Genomic DNA, 20,526 nt, shown 5'->3' with positions numbered 1-20,526 from the left:
TCATAAATTTAGTTTTCTTAGGGTTCATTTTCAGGCCATAGACTCTACACGTGTTGTTTAGTCTTTGTAGAAGTGTTTGCAGACCCTCCACGTTGTCTGCTATAAGGACGGTATCGTCCGCGAACCGCATATTATTTAAGACCTGCCCATTAATAGTGATGCCCTCCTTTCTACTAGTCAAAGCCTCCCGAAAAATTGATTCGCTGTATATATTAAACAATAGCGGAGAAAGTATACATCCTTGACGAGCGCCGCTCAGAATCTTTACTTCATCAAAAAGTTGGTCGTCCACTATAACCTTCGCTGTTTGCCCCCAATAAAGATTTGCTATTATCCTGATATCTCGGCTATCGATATTCATGCCTTTAAGTATTTCAATTAGTCTATGATGTTGAACTTTATCGAAAGCCTTCTCATAATCTATAAAACACACATACAGGTCCTGATTCATATTAATACACCTCTGTGCTAACACATTTATGCTAAACAGAGCCTCTCTCGTTATGCCTCTTCTAAACCCTACTTGGATATCACTGATTTCTGAGTCCACCTTAGCAAAAATTCTATTATAAATAATTCTCAAAAACACTTTCAGTGTGTGACTCATCAGGGCAATTGTTCGATGGTCGGAACATTCTTTGGCATTGGGTTTCTTGGGCAACTGTAGAAAACTAGACATTAACCAATCCTTTGGTATAATGCCCGTAGTGTATATAACATTAAAAAGTAACATATGTATATATGGTTACATATTTGGTTATATATGGTTACATATTCTGGAGTTTTATAAAACCGCTTAAGAGCAATATTTTTTAAAGTAACACCTTTTAATTTGAGTATTATTGTGTACTGAGTAATACTGTTAGAATTTATAATCATTTTCTAATATAACAAAACTAAAGTATATTAGTTAGATATATTTCTTATTAAATGCAATTTTTCAAATATTTGAAAATTTAAGTAAACAAACAATTATACTTTCCAAAAGACACTTTTTAAAAATCTATTGATCTTGAAGTTCAATTAGGTAATATTTTGAAAGCGAATAAACCTTTTCATGCCTTGAACTTGATATTACGGGTTCAGTGCCTAGGAAATTCGAAATAATAACCGCGTCCGTACGATGATAGTAAATAATAAAGCGCGAGCTAGTAGGCCGTGGACGCGCAAGCCTTCTGTGCCGAGCGAGAATCGCGACCCTCAGTCAGAATCGGCCTGTCATCAAACTAAGGTCTTGGCGCGCTCACGGACGCCGACTCTCACCACGCCGACGCGATCCCCAATTTCGGTTCCCCTTCGCTCCCAGAGCAACAGATATTTATCCACGTGTTCGTCCCGATATGCTCCCCTAAACATCGGCGCGCAAAATGGAGCTATTTCTCGCGATTTATTTGATCGGTGCCGCGTCGTCGGTGTTCGGGTACTCTTGGCCTAGCGAGGAAACCACCACCAGATCCCACAAAGATATCCATAGCGACCCTTTGGTGGTCGAAACGACCAGCGGAATGGTACGAGGTTACTCCAAAACCGTCTTAGGTCGAGAGGTTCACGTTTTTACAGGAATTCCATTTGCCAAACCGCCCATAGAGCAGCTTAGATTTCGTAGACCCGTTCCAGTTGATCCGTGGCACGGTGTATTGAACGCCACCAAGTTACCTGACTCTTGTTTCCAGGAACGATACGAATACTTTCCTGGATTTGAAGGTGAAGAAATGTGGAACCCTAACACAAACATATCAGAAGATTGCCTCTACCTCAATATCTGGGTTCCACAACGCTTACGCATCAGACATCATTCAGACAAACCTCCTATTGAGCGACCAAAAGTACCGGTTTTAATTTGGATATACGGCGGAGGCTACATGAGTGGCACCGCAACTTTAGACATCTATGACGCCGACATAATAGCTTCAACAAGCGACGTAATCGTGGCTTCCATGCAATATCGCGTAGGATCATTTGGTTTCCTTTACCTAAACAAATATTTCGCCAAAGGCAGTGAAGAAGCACCAGGAAACATGGGTTTATGGGATCAAGCCCTGGCAATACGTTGGATCAAAGAAAATGCCGCAGCTTTTGGAGGTGATCCAGAACTTATAACATTATTCGGCGAATCAGCAGGCGGAGGTTCAGTAAGCATTCACCTACTAAGCCCCATAACCAAAGGTTTAGCAAAAAGAGGTATCTTGCAATCGGGAACAATGAACGCGCCATGGAGTTATATGTCTGGAGAAAGGGCAGAACAAATTGGAAGAGTCTTGGTAACTGACTGTGGATGTAACGTATCCTTACTAGAAACAAATCCACATGAGGTTTTGGATTGTATGAGAGCTGTTGATGCGAAAACGATCTCTCTTCAACAATGGAATTCGTATTCGGGTATATTGGGTTTTCCATCGACTCCTACCATTGACGGGGTATTTCTACCTAAACATCCTATGGATATGTTAGCTGAAGGTGACTATGAAGATATGGAAGTTTTATTGGGAAGCAATCAAGATGAGGGTAAGTTAATTGATAGTTATAATGATTTTGTTGGAGATATCTTTCATTTATTGGATAAACAAGATGGTTGGTAGATAATATGATTAAATTTGTTTCACTAAATTATATTTGAAATATATTCAAGGGTTTGATGAAATGTAATTTAATTATTAAAGTTGAGGAAGGGTACTTGTTTTAATTATTATCAAATATATCATTTTTTTTATTAAGGTTTACATTATTGTGACATGTTTCTATACACTAAAACATTAGTGTATATTTCCATAAATGTAATTTTTAAAGGAAAATATAACATTATCATTTCAAAATAGAGACTATAGAAACAATGACTACATTATATAATCATAATATACATTTTCAAAGGATGGTGACAAGAAAATAATCCAGTTTACTTTTCCGTTTCTAGTAGTTAGTATAAAAATGGAATATAGTGGCGCATTTTCTAGATAATTTGGCACAGTAACCGTTCTGTGGGTACTATAAAAGTATAATAGTTATTTCATAAAGGACATAATATGGTGTTTGAATATTTTCAGGAAACTATTTGTTGGAATTAAGATTAATCACTAGGGTTTCTTAAAACTTGCTTTTCTATGAACAATAAAATTGATTTATACTATTTTTATATATACTTTATATTCTTTCTGTCATATACAGGGTGTCCCACTTAAGATGGATACAAGCCAATATCTTGGTTGTTTGTTGAGCGATCTTTTTCATTTTTGGCAGGAGGCTGTATGACTATAAGACGTACATTTTGCCCATGGTAAGAATATGCGATACCTCATAGACATACGTTTTAATGGGGTTTGATATAAAAAAACAATTTTAACTAAAAAGAGTTTTTTAGTATACAAGTACACAAAATAAATTGAAAATATTTAGATTTTTTGTATCGTATCTTAATTATTATGGAAGCTATCTAAAAACTTAAATCGATTATTAATTAATAATTGGTTATAATTGATTATTGATAATAAACCAGTTGTTTATCCAGTGGCGTCGTAAGTACTTAAAAAATAATAATAAAAATAAAAATGTCTTATTTTAATAACACACCCTGTATCAATATTTATAAAAATTAGAACTTAAGTATCTTAGGTAAGGAGGATTCAATATAATTTATCAGATTTGAAATAAATACTGTCCTAAGGGTAGTTTACTCTTGACTCGAAAAATATCAAACCCCATTAAAACGTACGTCTATGAGGTATCGCATTTCTTACGCTGGGCAAAATGTACGTCTTATAGCCATACAGCCTCCTGCCAAAAGTGAAAAAGATCGCTTAAAAAACAACCAATATATTGGCTTGTATCCATCTTAAGTGGGACACCCTGTATGTATATAGGAAGAGTATAGGAGGTATAGGTAAAAAACTAGGAGGTTTTGACCACAAATGGTCGAAAAATCAGTTTTCGACCAATTCACAAATTTTTTCTTGAAATAAAGAAGAAACTTAGGCCATTGTCTACGAAAAAGGTTCTGACGCTTTTTTTCTTAAAGTCCCGGAAAATGCTTAAAAACGACTCTGAATGGCCAAAGAACGGGTTTACCGTCAATATTGACCGAAATATGGCATGTAGATGACTTTTATGATCAAATGGAAAGTTGTTCGTAAAAAGAATTCGAATATTCGTAATAATTATGCATTTTTTTTTTGGTTTACGACACTTTCCGGTAATCCCAAAAATGACAAATATGACAAATTTCTGTACACTAATACCACGAACCAAGCCAAAAATACCAACTAATACCACGATTAATACCAAATAATGCCAACATCTTGTACACCGTTAATCACTACAAAAGTGATTAAACAAAAACTTCAAACTTTGTGAGTTGCTCATAGAGAATCTCAGAACAACAACAAAAAATCTTGACAAATAAGTTATTATTACGAAAATCTGAATAAGTTTGTAAAAATATGAAAATTTTTGGGTTAAGGAATGTTTGCCCGGTTTTTTTATTATCATAAAATATGACAAAATTCAAACAAGTTCCATTAAAGCCATTTGTTAATAATTCAGAATATATTTATAATAAAAACTGGCAACCTTGAAGCAGATGTCACATTGTTAGTAGCAACTTAATTTAAGAAAGCTTTAAAAAGTGTTTATTATTCTTCGTTTTAATATTTAGGTATGAATAATATTAAGTAATAAAAAAGTCATACCTATGTGGCAGATTCAGCTCTCCAAAAAAATCCTATATTATGGGTATTTCGCCATTGCAAGAAAATCTACAAAACAAAATAGTTATTTTTTGTACATTGCTGCGTTAATCCAAACGGAAACTACTTGTCAGCAGTTAGCCTGCTGTTAGTTAGCTGCTTGCTGACAAGAAACTACTTGTCAGCAGCAACTGATAAACAAATTTGCTTAACGAACAAAAAAAATGCTTAACGTTTCGGAAAGTTTATCTCTTTCCGTCGTCGGAAGCAAAAAATACAAAGAATAAAGAAAAAACTATTTAACTGCAACTATTCGAGAACACTTTATTTTTTTTTTTGAAACGATACGTCTACAAAAACCGTTGATGTTCTGTTAAAATGACATTACCTATATCCAGGGGCGCATATACGGGAGGGGTAACGGGGGTAATTACCCCTCCCAGAAAGAAATTAATTTATTTTAATTATTACTTTCGAAAATCGACAACTATGAAACTATGAACCCTTCCCGGACACAAACGGTACATTGTGAGACAGGAAATTGTAGAGAGAAACGAGCCCTATAACATAGGATACAACGTTTTAATGAACAGTGCTTTCCATAAAATCAATAAAATGAAAAATATACGAAATAATATACATGTACTGATTTCTTTCGAAAATCGACAACTATGAAACTATGAAACCTTCCCCGACACAAACGGTACATTGTGAAACAGGAAATTGTAGAGAGAAACAAGCCCTATACAATTACCCCTCCCAGAAAGAAATTAATTTTTAAGATAAAATTTGGTATAAAATAAAATTGTTAAAAAAAGTTAATAATACAAATTAAAACAGAATATCCAAACCAATCCAAGTAGATTTTTTCCACAGTTACAATACTTTCCAGCAAAAATTTAATTCAAATTTAGTAATTTTTTGAATATTCACACTATCCCTCCCAGACTCAATCTCTAGATGCGCCGCTGCCTATATCAAGTTAAACTTTAAGATTAACAATTACTACCTGGTAACAATTATTTAATAAGGTAAAACCAAAAAGCCTCAAACTTTCTGTATGATTATTTTCAAATTTGTTTTTAATTTTTACATGTGTTATGTTTATTTATGGTATGTTCTTTAAAATCAGAGAAGCAATTATTGCCATACATTACTAACATCTACAGATGCATGAGCAATACATTTATTTTTATTAGATTGTATTAAAAAATCCTCTTTTATTTTTCTTTTAAAAGCTATCGCTTCTTTCATTAAGTGATGTGTATAATATCTTATTTTGTCATTTAACCAGATGCATGTAGGTATATTTAACAAACCTTAATAGCTTTCAAAATTTCAACTTTTTTTATTGATAGTATGCTTACTAGGGATAATAAAATAGGCGGATCGCCTGATGAAAAACCAAATTTATTGTCATAATCCTATAGTTACGTTTGAATTTCCTGTGACCTTTTTGATAGAACGCCGAAGAAATATTCCGCTTCACATAAATTCCGACTCTATTAAGTCGGATAATAAAAGCCATGTACAAAAAGTTAAATACTACTGCGTTGCGTGACTACTCCGACGGCTGATGTTTGATTTGCAAAAACAGAAAAGCGGATGTTACACGGCGAAACTTAATTTTTGTGGTTTATAGGGAATATGGCGGTACCAGCGAGATATCTTTGGTCGATCTGATTAGTGTCATGGTCATTAAAGTCCCCCTTTCGTAATTTAAATGTTTCGGTTCCCTACCATTTTTGTGTCTAATGAAATGTCGTTTTTAAAATAATACAATGCTAGAACAAAAAATACGTTTTTATACAGGGTTATATTGGGGCAAAGTTGCGTCTTGAGATGTTCACCAAGATGCCATCAAAAAAGTTTTAAAAATTTCAAGGATTGCTTAAGTATTTGGAAAAAAACTGATTTTTTTTGAAAATCAATTTTAATTTTTCCTGTAGTTACTTTTTAGAAAATCAAAAAACTAATTGCACATTCTCAAGTATACAGTGTGGCATATCATTGTACTCAGGAGAACGAGTTCTTTCAAAAACTGAAATAAAAAATGCAGATCCGTATTTAAAAAAATTAAGTTGGTCTCTGTATCTCACAAATTATCAGCTAATTTGAAAATCTAAAAATACTATCAGATAGCCCTAATAAAGTGGCTATGAGAAAATAAAATTAATTTTCCAAAAATCAGTTTTTTCCAAAAAAACTCAGCAATCCTTGAAATTTTCAAAACTTTTTTGATGGCATCTCTTTTTGAACATCCCAAGGCGCAACTTTGCCACAATTTAACCATCTTCGTATCTAGTACCTTGAATTTGTAGCACCCTGTATAGGCACTTGAAGAACTATATTGTCTGTACCTTTATAGGGGGTTTATTTCTTGAAAAAAAGGCTCTGTCTCTGATTAGTGTCATGGTCGTTAAAGGTCCCCTTTCCTAATGTAAATGTTTTGGTTCCCTACCATTTTTGTGTCTATTGAAATGTCGCTTTCAAAATGAATGATACAGCGCTAGAACAAAAAATTGGCGCCGGGAGGCACGTATAGCCGCCCATACTTGATATTTTTTTATCTCAAAAACTGCGATTTTGACTGATTTTGATGTTATTACAAATTTTGTTGCAAATATTATTCCTAATCATAAATTGAAAACCGCATTTCGCTAGCTACTGTAATTTTGGAGTTACGATTTTTTTAAATTTTTAACCTTCTCCCATACCCCCTTACCAATCCCCCACCACCACCAAAAACTAATAGCCAGATTCTCGGGCGCCACAGTATTTTTGTGCCAAATTTGGTTAAAATCGGTTTAGCGGTTTTTGAGTTATCGACAGACAGACACCATGAAAATATTTTGTATTTAGGTCATTTATGACCCAAATAACCCATTTTGAGTGAAATTAAAAAATCTTTTTTTTTGTCGATCTTAATAGCCTAGGCTAATAAGGGCCTCAGTGGCTTTTTATTTGTAAAACAAATTTGTCTCACCGACATAGAATACCCTTCGTCAGAAACAAGGCTGATATAAAGAAGTGCTAATATAAATAAGTAACAAGACTTCTGGATGGAATTTCATGATTATGAAATAGTCACATCAAAGTTTACTTTGGACTGTAGAGGGACACATAGAGGGACATAGGAAATCCCATGTAAATTTGGAAAAGGTCGAATAAGACCATTTTATGCAAAAATTGTATTAAGAGGCGTAAAAGTTGTACTGTCTTGTAGAATTTCGTTTTATTTTGAATAGGTATCTAAAATTTATTTGCAAAAATCAACCTTTAAATTACTAAAAATTTATAATACGGCCCAGAGAAAACTACAATTAATATACCCGCAAAAATATGATTTTGTCATTGTCAAATTCGATGCCACATTTTTTTTACAAGAATGTATGTGGTTTGAACAAGATGGTTAATTATTTTCTGAGCTGGAATGATCATTTAAAAAAGAATTAGTTGAACTGAGAATAGTGTTCGCGGTGTATTAATTACTCAATCACTCGCAGGTCTCGTTCATACCATATACATCCAAAATAATTCAAGGGATAATCGAAATATTTGTAACACAAAGAACTTTATTAAAGTATACTAATTAATAAAATGTTTACATAATTCCCCATTCACAGCCAAACAATATCCCAAATGGTTGTGAAATGCACGCCTTGCAATACAAAACTGTTAAGGGGAGAATCTTTAGCATTCCACAGAGATGTTATGTTCAGTACATCTAAATTTCTGTATTTAGTATGCCCATAAAGACGGTTTTTGAGTGTGCTCCACAAGAAGAAGTCGTTCTGCGAAAGATCCTCTGGTCTTTTCCTACTGCATCCCCAATAAACGGGAGCCATTGATATTTTCTTTCTGTTCAATTATTTTTGTCTTCACACTTCCATGTGCTTACCTTCCATGTGCCTTTAGTTTCAAACCTTCGGTTTAGTCTTTAAATTGTTGACTTATTCGGTATAGGCTTTCCGGAGACTGAGCTGTGAACATATCTAACACTGCGGGAATACTATTTCCAGCAAAATGCCGTTTAACCATCGTAACTTTTTCAGGAGTTGCGAAATTCATAATTTCTCTTTTTGGTACCTTCAAATTTTTGTTAACAAAATTTGACATTGAATTTGACAATGACACACTTTTTCTGTTATTTTAATTGTAGCTTCCTTTCAGTATTATTTTTTTAACTAATTTTGAAGGTAGGTTTGTGCAAATAGCTTTTAAATAACTATGCCAAATTAAACTAAATTCGACACAGAAGTACAACTTTTAACTCTTCAAAAAAGTTAAATAGGATTCTTGTATAAAATAATCTGGGAAGATAATATTAACATAATTAGCAACAATAGAATCAATCTGATACTTGTAGCAGAACATGAGAGTATCCAAAGTAAGCAAATAGTTATCTAGAAAATATATATACTGCAAAACTGATTTTGTCGGATTTGAATCTGTGCTGGAACTTGCAAAAGCATTTATAATATCATAAATTAAGTGCTGTTAATAGCTATATAGAAAAAACAGTCTGGGACATGCATTGTTATTCCAATGTGTGAAAATGAGTCTAAGAAGAACCTATATCGGGACCATTATAGAAGTTCGTACAGAACATTGGAGCAGCTATAACTTTCGCAGATTTGGGTTCATTTTAGAAATAGCAAGTAAATGAAATGAAATTAATAGTAAACTTTGAAGACAGATATCTAAAATTTAATAACCAGACGTATCTGGCTAGAAAAAATATTTTCTAAGGGAGGTTTTGACAGTTTTAGAGCTAAGTGGCATTAAATAGTATTTATTCAAAGTTAAGCAGTTTTTCATTTATATTTAGCTAATTACGTTTATAAATAAATAAATAATTGATAAAGATTTATAGACCAGTGTACTATTTCTTTAGAGTTTCTTTTTTCATTTTCTTTTCACTTCGGAATTGATTTTTAGTGTGCAACACACAATATTCAAGGTATTTTGCTTTACATCAAATACCAATAAATAACGTACAGATCTGGAAAAGTGGACAGCAGCGAGGAAAGTTCTACAATGAAACTATATATTAAGGTCATCTAAAAAATTAATGAATAGTCATGGCATTAAAATATAAACTAGACTATCACTAAGTACGTTTTAATGACCCTTTAAAACTTTTTGTGAAGATATATTCATTTTGTTTATAGACATGCTTGATATTATCGATATTTGACATTTTTATTTGTGTTAACTATAACAGACAAATAATGACATAGTTAAAATATTTTCAACAATTTGTTTCTAGTTTGTTTCATATAAATAAAATAATCATCAAACTCTATTCCTATTGTCAGATATAAGAGATTTTCAATATTTTGGCTGTCAGTTGTCAATATCGGCAACTTATTCCGCAGAAAAAAATAAATAAAAAAGTTCGTATAAATGTATGTCCTAAAATGCTTAGTTTCGGAGATACAGGGTGTAGAGATATCATTTTTATTTCGATTTTTTCCAAATAATTTCGGAGGTGACGTCATATTTGGATGAAAATTGGTATCTGGAAGTTTTTTTGACATGAGAAGTTTGATTTACACGCCACTGCACTGAAGCCTAATAAATTTTCGTCCGTACCTGTATAAAACTACTGAGTGAAAAAATATACATTTCCGTGAATTTTTACATAAAATAAATTCAGATATTAACAATAAAATGTTTTTTCATGTCAAATAAAGACATTCTTCAGTATATTATTTTCTAAATATAGTGTTTCTAAAGCATTTTTCATCGTTCTGTGCCACAAATAAAACTTCGTTCAGATAAAAATATTTATTTGAGCGAAGAAAAATAAAAGTCTTGTACGGCGCAGTGCATTGAACCAGTTGGACAGTTAAATTGATTGAAGCCATTTCAACTATACGAAATTAAGACAACACACAAACTGTTTCAATTTCCTTTTGAATTACTTTGTTCTGTAGTCTGTTTAAAGGGAATAGAAGCAATAAGAAATAGACTCGGAAAAAGACATATAGAGAAAAGTAAGAAGTTTTTGAAATACATACTTGGCTAACAGTTTTTATATAGGGTGATTCATGACGATGGTAGGTTAGATATTTATAGAGGCTATGAGGCACCTGCTCCATCTATCTAAATTATATTTAGCCTTACTGTATTGCCGCATCATTTAAAAAATACTATACCATATTTTCAAAGTCAATTGGAAGTAGCGATACTCTTATTTCCTTAGTCCCGACGATGCTGACAAAAACAGTGCCGAAATTAAAAAAAAGTCCCAATCTATTCCAACTCACTTCAGATAAACCATAGCATCCTAACTGCTTTTTAATCTCACATTATTAATCTCATAATTATCCTCTCTTTAATAGATCTACTTAAAACGAATACGTTGACTATCCTTAACCTATAAATAAAATTTCAGCTTTCAATATGCCGAACTCAAGATTTAATCAATTCAAGATCATGTTTTTGTCAATTAATTTTATACATGTTTTATTTACCGACATAGATGTGATAGGCTCGATTTCTGAGACACGTTTAATTGCATAAACAGCCTGTTGATATTTTCACTGCCAACTGAGATACGGGTTCTTTTTGAATTTTTTACCATTTTGAAAATTGCCTTCTTCTTCTTTACGTGCCGTCTCTTTCGTGGAGGTTGGCGATCACATTGGCAAAATCTTCACGATTCTCGGCTTTCCTTATAAGTTCTTCAAAAGTTAGGTGAGTCCAGTTTCTGATGTTTCTCAACCAAGATAGTTTCTTCCTGCCGAGACCTCTCTTTCCTTCAATCTTTCCCTTAACTATCAATTGTAAGACGTGGTATTTTTCATTTCTCAATATATGCCCTAAGTATGATGTTTTTCTTATTTTTATTATATTGAGCAATTCTCTCTCTCTGCCTATTCTTTTGTAGACTTCGGTATTTGCTATATGGGCTGTCCATGGAATTTTAAGCATTCGTCGATATATCCATGTTTCGAACGATTCGAGGCGATTCATCTCTTGAACTTTCAGTGTCCATGTTCCTGCTCCGTATAATAGGATTGCCAATAAATGCAAATTGCCAATAACTTTTTTATTGCGCGTAATAATAAATTTCTGTAAAAACGTTCTTAAGACACTTTTTTAAGAACAATCCAGTGGCGTAGTCAGTTTTTCTCTGGAGTTGCTCTTTTTGTCAGAAATAATAAAAATATAATTTTTTTAAATTAAAATCATAGTTGGCTATGAACTTAAAAAAATGCTGGCGTTTAATCCTTTCCAACAATATAAAGTTATGGGTATTTATTTCTAAGAATGAGAGAAATACTCGTATTAGGGTTTTTTATCTTTATATCAAAGCGGGCCTTGATGTTGTGTTGACCTATTTGCCTAATTATTTTTTTACAATTTTATATTGTATATTATTATTTATCTACATAATTAAAGATTTTAAAAAGGCAAGATAATATCCTATATTAGTATTAGTAATTACAATTGAAGTCGATTGACAAAGAACAAGATTAAAAAAACGTATTTTTTGAGTGACGAATATAGTTTTCTAAAAAAATCATTAAAGAACGTTCAAACTGAGCACCTGCTTGTTAAATACACAATAAACACAATAAACATCTTTTACGCACAGAGTTACATCGATTTATTAGGCGAACTGGCATAAGACGAAAAGCTTGCCTAGTAGCCTTCTGTAATTCTTCTCTCGTCCCAATGGATTTTATATACTAGGTCTACTAATTTCCTCCATAAAAAAGTCGAAAGAAGTTAAATCATAGGACCTAGCAGGCTAAGATATGGGACTGTGTTCAATTCCCTTCAACCCCTTGTTCAAATCCAATTCTCTCTAAATTCTCCATTTAATAGTTCTGTTGTAACCATCGCGTTTTGATTATAATTGGTAATACTAATATAGAATGTTATTAATTATGCAGATAAATAATACTATAGAATATTAAATTGTGATAAAAAATAATTAGGTAAATTGATCAACACAAAATCAAGGCCCGCTTCGATATAAATATATAAACACCAGCATTTTTTTAAGATCATAGCCAACTATGATTTCGATTTAAAAAATAATATTTTTATTATTTCTGACAAAAAGAGCAACTCTAGAGAAAAACTGACTACGCCACTGGAGTGTGCTTAAAATAGTGCTTTAAGAACGTTTTTATAGAATTTTATTATTCCGCGAAATACCAAAGTGATGGGCAATTTTCCAAATCGTAAAAAATTCAAAAAGACCCCGTATCTCAGTTGGTAGTGAAAATATCAACAGGCGGTTTACGCCATTAAACGTGTCTCAGAAATCGAGCCCATTACATCTATGTCGAGTTTGCTCTATTTTGTCAGGAAATAGGTTTTCTCTGTTAAAACAGGCCAATTTCGACCACCCTGTACAATGGATGAATAATTATGAAAAATAGAAGTAGTTTTGGAATAATATACCGGGTATTTCATATAACTATGTAACTATTTAACTATATTATAGTCAGTCATGATCCTGAAAAAATAAAAAAGTTATAGGGGTAAGCCACTTTTGAGCCTCACCCGGTATAATTGTTCAGATAAGTTGATATTTTTTCAATCAAAATTTTTAGGAAAAATTAACGTATCCTGAATGGTTAGATAAAAAAAAATTAATATAAGTTATGCCGAAGTACCGATATATTTTTTATTTTTTTTTCTTATCGCAGTGAAAGAGATCTTAATAGGGGTGAAACACGTCTGAAAATTAGTCACTTTTATTTTTCAACAAATCTTCAAGGTTACCTACTTGTTAAGATTAAATCTGTATTTAACTCTAGGTTTTACTGTATTTTGTATTATAAAAATATAAATAGAAATCTCGTAAAATACCTAACTTTCTTAAAGCTTTCTTCCTAGCTAAAACACAATATCCCTAACTTTTTTCGATAAGTTTATATTTTTAATAAATTTTCCTTCAAACCTATAATATTTCCGAAGTTGCCATGTACAGGGTGGGTCAAATTCGACGCTTTTAAATGGAAGCACCCTTTTCTATAGGAGATAGACAAAAACTAATATCGGTGTCTGAAGCTCAATTTTTGTCAAAAACATGATGGTCAAAACCGCATATCGATATCTGTTACCGTTTCGGAGTTACAGGGTGTTTTTCAAAAATATTCATTTTTAACAAATCGCTGTAACTTTTTTGCTATGGAAAATTATGTATTTCTATGAAGACATTTCCAAAGCACCTTTACACGTAGAATTTAATGGTTTAAGTATAATTTTTTTAAAATTAATAATTTAAGAATTATCAACAGAAAATTTGATTTTTTATATGGGACACCCTGTATATTTTTAATTTATTGCAAAGAATTTAAAATTACCTTTCCAAAAATATAAAACACTTGACGAGATTTTGCTACAGGTGTTCGACATATCAACCGTCTTCTGTTATGGACAGACGGGACAGTTTTTGAACATTTCTCGCGGAATTCATTAACTCAGTGGGGGTGAAAGATACCCTCTCATAACTGCTAAGTATTTCTAATTCTTGTCTAGATTATACGGAATTAAGAATAAGGAACCGTTATTCTTCCGCAAATATATCCATAGGATTAGATCCATGGGCACTAAGTCAGGCGGCCTCGACGGTCAACGGCTCGGATCTGGTTAGCTATTCAATTATTCTTGAAATTGGCTGCAAAAATTTGCTGCTATCTTCAGCGTTCAGAAGCAGTGCGTCGTCTTGCTGGAAAACTATGTTTTCGAGTTCCATTAAGGGCATATCAATAAGGTGTCCAAAGCCATATTATTAGCCATTTAAATAAGTAGGCTTTGAACGGCACCGACTGTAATGCAAAAAAATTCTAGCTGTGAGCATCAATTAAAACGAAAATAATATTTGCTATGAGAGATGGAGAATTTTATAACAATTTAAAATATATTTAACCAACATCAAAACATTTATATTATATCTAATAACAATAAAAATAAATCGGAAACCAAGACATGAGATTTTGCTACAGGTGTTCGACATATCAACCGTCTTCTGCTATGGACAGACGGGGCAGTTTTTGAACATTTCTCGCGAAATTTATTAACTCAGTGCCAGTGGGGGGTGAAAGATACCCTCTCATAACTGCTAAGTATTTCTAATTCTTGTTTAGGTTATACGGAAGAATAAGGAACCCTTATGTCTTCCGCTAATATATCGATAGGATTAGATCCTTGGGCACTAAATCAGTCGGCCTCGACGGCCAAAGGCTGGGTTCTTGGTTAGCTATTCAATTATTCTTGAAATTGGCTGCAAAAATTTGCTGACAACTTCAGCGTTCAGAGGTGGTGCGTCGTCTTGCTGGAAAAATATGTTTTCGAGTTCCATTAAGGGCATATCATCAATAAGGGTCCAAAGCCTACTAGTTAAAAGTGGCGAACTTTTAAAAATTCTGTATTTCGAAGGGAATTATAACAAAATATCAAGTGTGCTATATTTTTGGAAAGGTAATTTTAAATTCTTTTCAGTTAATTAAAAATATAGAGGGTGTCCCAAATAAAATATCAAATTTTCTGTTGATAACTCTTAAATTATTAATTTTAAAAAAATTATACTTACACCATTAAATTCTACGTAAAAAGGTGCTTTGGAAATGTTTTCATAGAAATACAAAATTTTCCATAGGAAAAAAGTTACAGCGATTTGTTAAAAATGCACATTTTTGAAAAACACCGAAACGGTAACAGATATCGATGTGCGGTTTTCATCATCATGTTTTCGATGAAAATTGAGCTCCAGACACCGATATTAGTTTTCGTCTATCTTTGCGTCGAATTTGACCCACCCTGTACATTTGAAAATTATTTGGCCATATTAAAATTAAAATGCCGACTGTGCTCAAATATGCAACATATACATCATTAAGGTTTTATGTGGGGAGAGAAAAGCAGAAACAGTTTGACCGATTAAAATTGCATATCCTGAGGATAGGTCGTGCGGACGATGAATGTTTAAACATCCACAGGTCCAATGTGTGAATCGGATACAGATGACCCCGTTCCCAGTGTCCAGAAGCTGTGATTTAGTTAAAAATAGCGGGGCGCAACCGATGAAAAATTAATGGTCTAGTGGCATTAAAGTAATACCCCGAAAGGTTTGAAATAAACGTTGGTTTCTGGGAGTATGGATAAAGCAAAACAATGGCCAATTGTTCCTAGTATAATACAAAGTTAAATCATTTAGGTATCATCTATAAAAGAGGTAAAATATTGCGGAATTTTGAGGTCTATAAATCTGTGGTTTATTTTTATTGCAAAATTTTCCCAACAACAAAAACAAACGCCACTAATAAACTAGGTATATACAACTCTAGAGTTGCAAAGACCATCCTTTAAATTTGAAATTCTAAACTCGCAAATAACTGCATATGAACTCTGAATTAATGGTGAACTAGTTCAGGACCAGTTCGTAAAGTCACTCGCGAATAAAGCTAATACTACAATTTAGAATTGAATAATATACGTATAAATCTGAATTTTCTGGGATAACATAAACATAAGGAATAACGACACCTTTGCATTGTCATTTCTGGAAATTTATGACCCTGACATAAAAATGACAAAGATAAATACCTATATATTTTTAGTTTCTCGGTTTAATGTAGAAAATTAATGTTTAGAATCGTTTTAATCATCTTTTATTCAGTGCAGTGTCTTTTTGCTAAACTCCTCAGCATAAAAGTAGGTATCTTTTCAGAGTAACTAGACATCCGACGATATTTAAGGCTATAGCATGACTAATGTTCTACAAGCGGAAGTTTATGCTATAAAGGAAGCGGCCGGTTTTATGTGAGAGAAAATCGCTGATAGACCAATAGGACATATCGTGATATACTCTGATAGCTTGGGCGCTTTAAGCTCCGCGCGCACTGAAGGGGTATCGGCGAGAGCGAGCGGCACGATCGGTCGGAAATCGGAAAGTCGATTGTAGCCGGGCACTGGAGTCGCACGATCGACGGTCGAGAGTACGTCCCCAGCATAAATTTGAGCATAGACGAGGAGAAAGCGAATAAATTCATCTGGTATTTCAAAAATTATAAAGCATTACTATTTATATTTCTATGCAACTTTTATATTTTATGCTTCTTTATGATGGAAATTAATATTATCTAGATCTTAACCAAACAATACATTAATATATTTAGATTTAATAAACCATACAAAATTAGGTGAAATAGAGGAAGATATGTGATGTAAATATACTACATGACTCTTAGTTTGACTGATTTTAACAAATTTGGTATCATTCAAAAGGGTTTAATTTGTTCTTTAAAAACAAAGCTAGATCTGAAAAATAGTCAAATAAAACTTCTATTCTTGGGTTTTAATCTAAATAAGTGTCATTACAAACATTTATATATAGCTTTTATTTTAAGTTTTTAAAATCTTTTGTTTTAAGTCAGTAGTAAATAAAACGAAACTTGTGTTTACATTTTGTTTAATGATTGACGTTCCGACCAATTTTAATTCAGTCCAAACCAAACCAAACCAAACCAAACCAATCTCGTAGACAACCTAAACCGTATAGATGCAAGTAGGGCCAGAAACCATCTGCATCTAGAATGGTACGCAAGGGAAGTCAGCGGTGCAATATTGGATGCATATGAATCTAGTTGCCCCGCAAGTAAAGGCATACAAAAAAGTAACAACAAGCGATGGTGGAACAAGAAGTTGGCCAAACTTAGATCGGAGGTCGACGACTCTTTAATAGAGCTAAATCCAGTGGCGAATGGCAGCTCTACAGCGAGAAATTAACTGAGTATAAGAAGGAGATAAGAAGGGCAAAACTGTCTGACTTTAGATCCTTTTGAGAAAACATCACTTCTACTCGTGATGCAGCTAGATTACACAATGCTATGGCCAAGAGTGGATCTATCCCCATCATGGCACTTAAGAAATCTGACGGAAGCTACATGGAGGGAGAGGAAGAGAGAGCAAATCTCCTACTTAATACACACTTTCCAGGTACCATACCTATTGATACTTATATGTAGCTCCCACTGAACCCCACAATCCCTGCAGGGAAGATTGGGAAGTGGCCTAGCTAGTAATAACAGAACATAAGCTGAAATGGGCGATCGACATCTTTCAGCCCTATAAAGCATCAGGAGTGGATGGGATCTTTCTTGCCCTTCTGGGCAAAGGAGGGTCAGCAAATAGCTATTCACCATCTACTAAGCATTACAAGAAGCAGTCTAGCGATGTGATATATACCAACCACATGTAGAAGAGCAAAAGTAATCTTCATACCAAAATAGGCAAAACTGACTGGACAAATTCCAAGTCATTTAGGCCTAATAGTCTCACATCGTTCATACAAAAAACGCTGGAGAAAGTAATTGACAACCATACTGGAGAAAATCATCTAAAAGTTAAACCACTGCATGATGTCAGCATGCATATAGAACGGCAGATCCACAGAAACTGCTCTGTACCAATTAACTGAGCTAATACAGACAAGTCTAGATAGCAAAGAAACAGCAAATTGTGCCTTCTTGGATATTGCGGGGGCTTTTGACAATATACCACATAAGGTGGTCAGGCGATCTCTAGAAACAAGAGGGGTGAACAGAACCATTATTCGCTGGTTTTGGGAAATGTCAACACGAACAGCAGAGGTTCAGATGGGCACCAAAACTGTAGCTGTTAAACAACGCAAGGAACTCAACAAGGTGGAGTAACCTCCCCTTTGCCGTTGAGCTTGGTGGTGGATGAAATACTAGATGAATTAACTCTAGCGGGAATACACTGCATATGGTATGCAGATGACATAGTCATGATCGCTCGGGGAAACATTTACGAAGGCACCCTGTGCGATATTATCCAAAGAGGACCCCGCATCGCTGAGAGATGGCAGGACTGTCGGGCTGAGTATCAACTCAGACAAAACTGCGATAGTGCCATTCACCAGAAGGCGAAGTCTGAAAACTTGAAAAGAATCCAACTATATGGAAAGGAAATACTGCTAACACAGGAAGTTAAATAACAGGGAATAACCCTGGACAGTAAACACCTGTGGAACAGGCATAAGAACATACGAGCAACCATTCTCATGATATGCAGAAGACTGGCTGAAATAGATGGGGCTGCTCCCCCAACATTTTGCGCTGGATGTATACCTACCATGATAGTAAGCATCCATGATTACTTGTGGAGCAGTTGCCTGGTACAAAAAACTAGAGCAACGGACGGTAAGGTTAAACCTATGCAAAGTCCAGACACTAGCATGCGTTCGCTTCACAGGAGCCATGAGAAACTGTCCAACAGCAGCAATGGAGGTCATTCTAGATCTAACACCACTGCACATTGTCATTGGTAGATATGCCAATGCGACAATGATTAGAATGGTCACTAACGGAATTAGTACTGGGAGAATTGTCAGATCAGGGGCTTGGAACACCCTCAAAAAGGATATACCATTCCTGCAACTCACGCGTAATAAATTTCCGAAAGCATAACAACAGAAAACCGCCTAATATTTTTACTTACACGAATAGCGCCGTCATATATTAAAGGCCGCCTCTTACGTGCGAATATATGAATATATTATATATGCTTATAAACGTTGCTATTATTTCTGACGAGGAGTGTATTAAATAAAACGGGGGATAACCGGTGCCGTTACGAATTTTGATTAAACAATAATCGCGAAATGATTCCCGCTTTTTGCCCGGGCCGTTATGAATTTTAAACATTTATGGCGTTAAATGGATATATAAACTTTGATATAATGGTACGCGTGAAGTTTATTCTCATAATTACCTGCTTAAATTTACATCCGAATATTTTTATCCTTAAGGGTCCATTTCACTAATCTGAAAAAGTAGCAAAATAAGCGTTTATTTACACAAATACGAAGAAGGAAATTAAAAATAAAGAATTATACTAAAAAATATCTGTATTGTAGCACATTTTTAGACAACTTCTTTATTTTAAAGATTTTGATGGTCAAACCTCAACAAAATATACCTTATGTTTGGACTAAATTTTCTCGAAAATAAAGGCATAGCAAAATAAAAACACTAAATCACCACAATACACCAAAACACTTTTACTTTTACACTGGACGCGCGTTTCGCTAACCATGTTAGCATCATCAGCAGATGATTATAAACTAAAGTACAATCTACAAGTTGAGCGTTTATATACTCGCCCAGTGGGCACCGAGTGGGCGTGGTAAAATCTAGCCAACTGAGCCAGAGCTAACTGAGCGTAACAGTTAGATTTCGCCACTAGAGTAGTAGGAACAAAGAACTTGAAGGAATTGGACCGTTGACTCTGTTCATACCATCTTTACATTTATTAATTTGATGCTTCATGCATCTAATTGCCTGTAATTTGAGACTTGTTTAATTAATTTTAAATTATTAAGATCTATACAATGTTCATTATCAAATAATATGTCTGGCAACGCAAGCTTTATCCGGTCTACCATTCATCGAGCTAAATGTTCTTGAATCTTAGTTAATATTGATCTTCTAGTTTGTCCAACATATTTCTGACTACAATTTTTACAAGAAATTCTTACAAATACTCCGACCTTTCCAGTGGAGGTATTTTATCCTTTGGATTCCCCAATAACTGTTGTAATCTATTATTAGTAATCTGTATACAAGTTTATAATTTGGCATTAAAAATTCCTTTCAGACCACAGGATAACTTTCTATCAAACGGTATTGAAAAATATTCTGATGTATCTTTTCCAAATTGAAAAGTCGAATTTCAGAAATCATTAACCTATACCCACGCTTTCTTTGATTATTTTATCAACTAGTGAAGGAGAATATCCATTACACTCAGGCACATTCAATAGCAATACTGCAACTGGAACGAAGTACTCTGATAA

At 33.8% G+C, this 20,526-nt stretch overlaps 1 protein-coding gene across 1 annotated transcript in view; it reads left to right on the top strand.

The window, feature by feature from the left end:
• Positions 1 to 1,225: 1,225 nt before the first annotated feature.
• Positions 1,226 to 20,526, top strand: part of LOC115887684 (acetylcholinesterase) — a gene marked incomplete in the record, with an annotated part of 242,446 nt that continues 223,145 nt past the window's right edge. Inside the window, 1 exon segment of the mRNA XM_030907142.1 lies at positions 1,226 to 2,505. Within this exon segment, the coding sequence (XP_030763002.1) occupies positions 1,368 to 2,505 (1,138 nt within the window).

Source organism: Sitophilus oryzae, unplaced genomic scaffold (genome assembly GCF_002938485.1).
Source record: "Sitophilus oryzae breed Bouriz unplaced genomic scaffold, Soryzae_2.0 scaffold_60_pilon_pilon, whole genome shotgun sequence".
Classification (NCBI taxonomy): Eukaryota; Metazoa; Arthropoda; class Insecta; order Coleoptera; family Curculionidae; genus Sitophilus; species Sitophilus oryzae.
The sequence above is the reverse complement of the archived record's forward strand: the minus strand, read 5'-3'. Positions and strand labels throughout refer to the sequence as shown.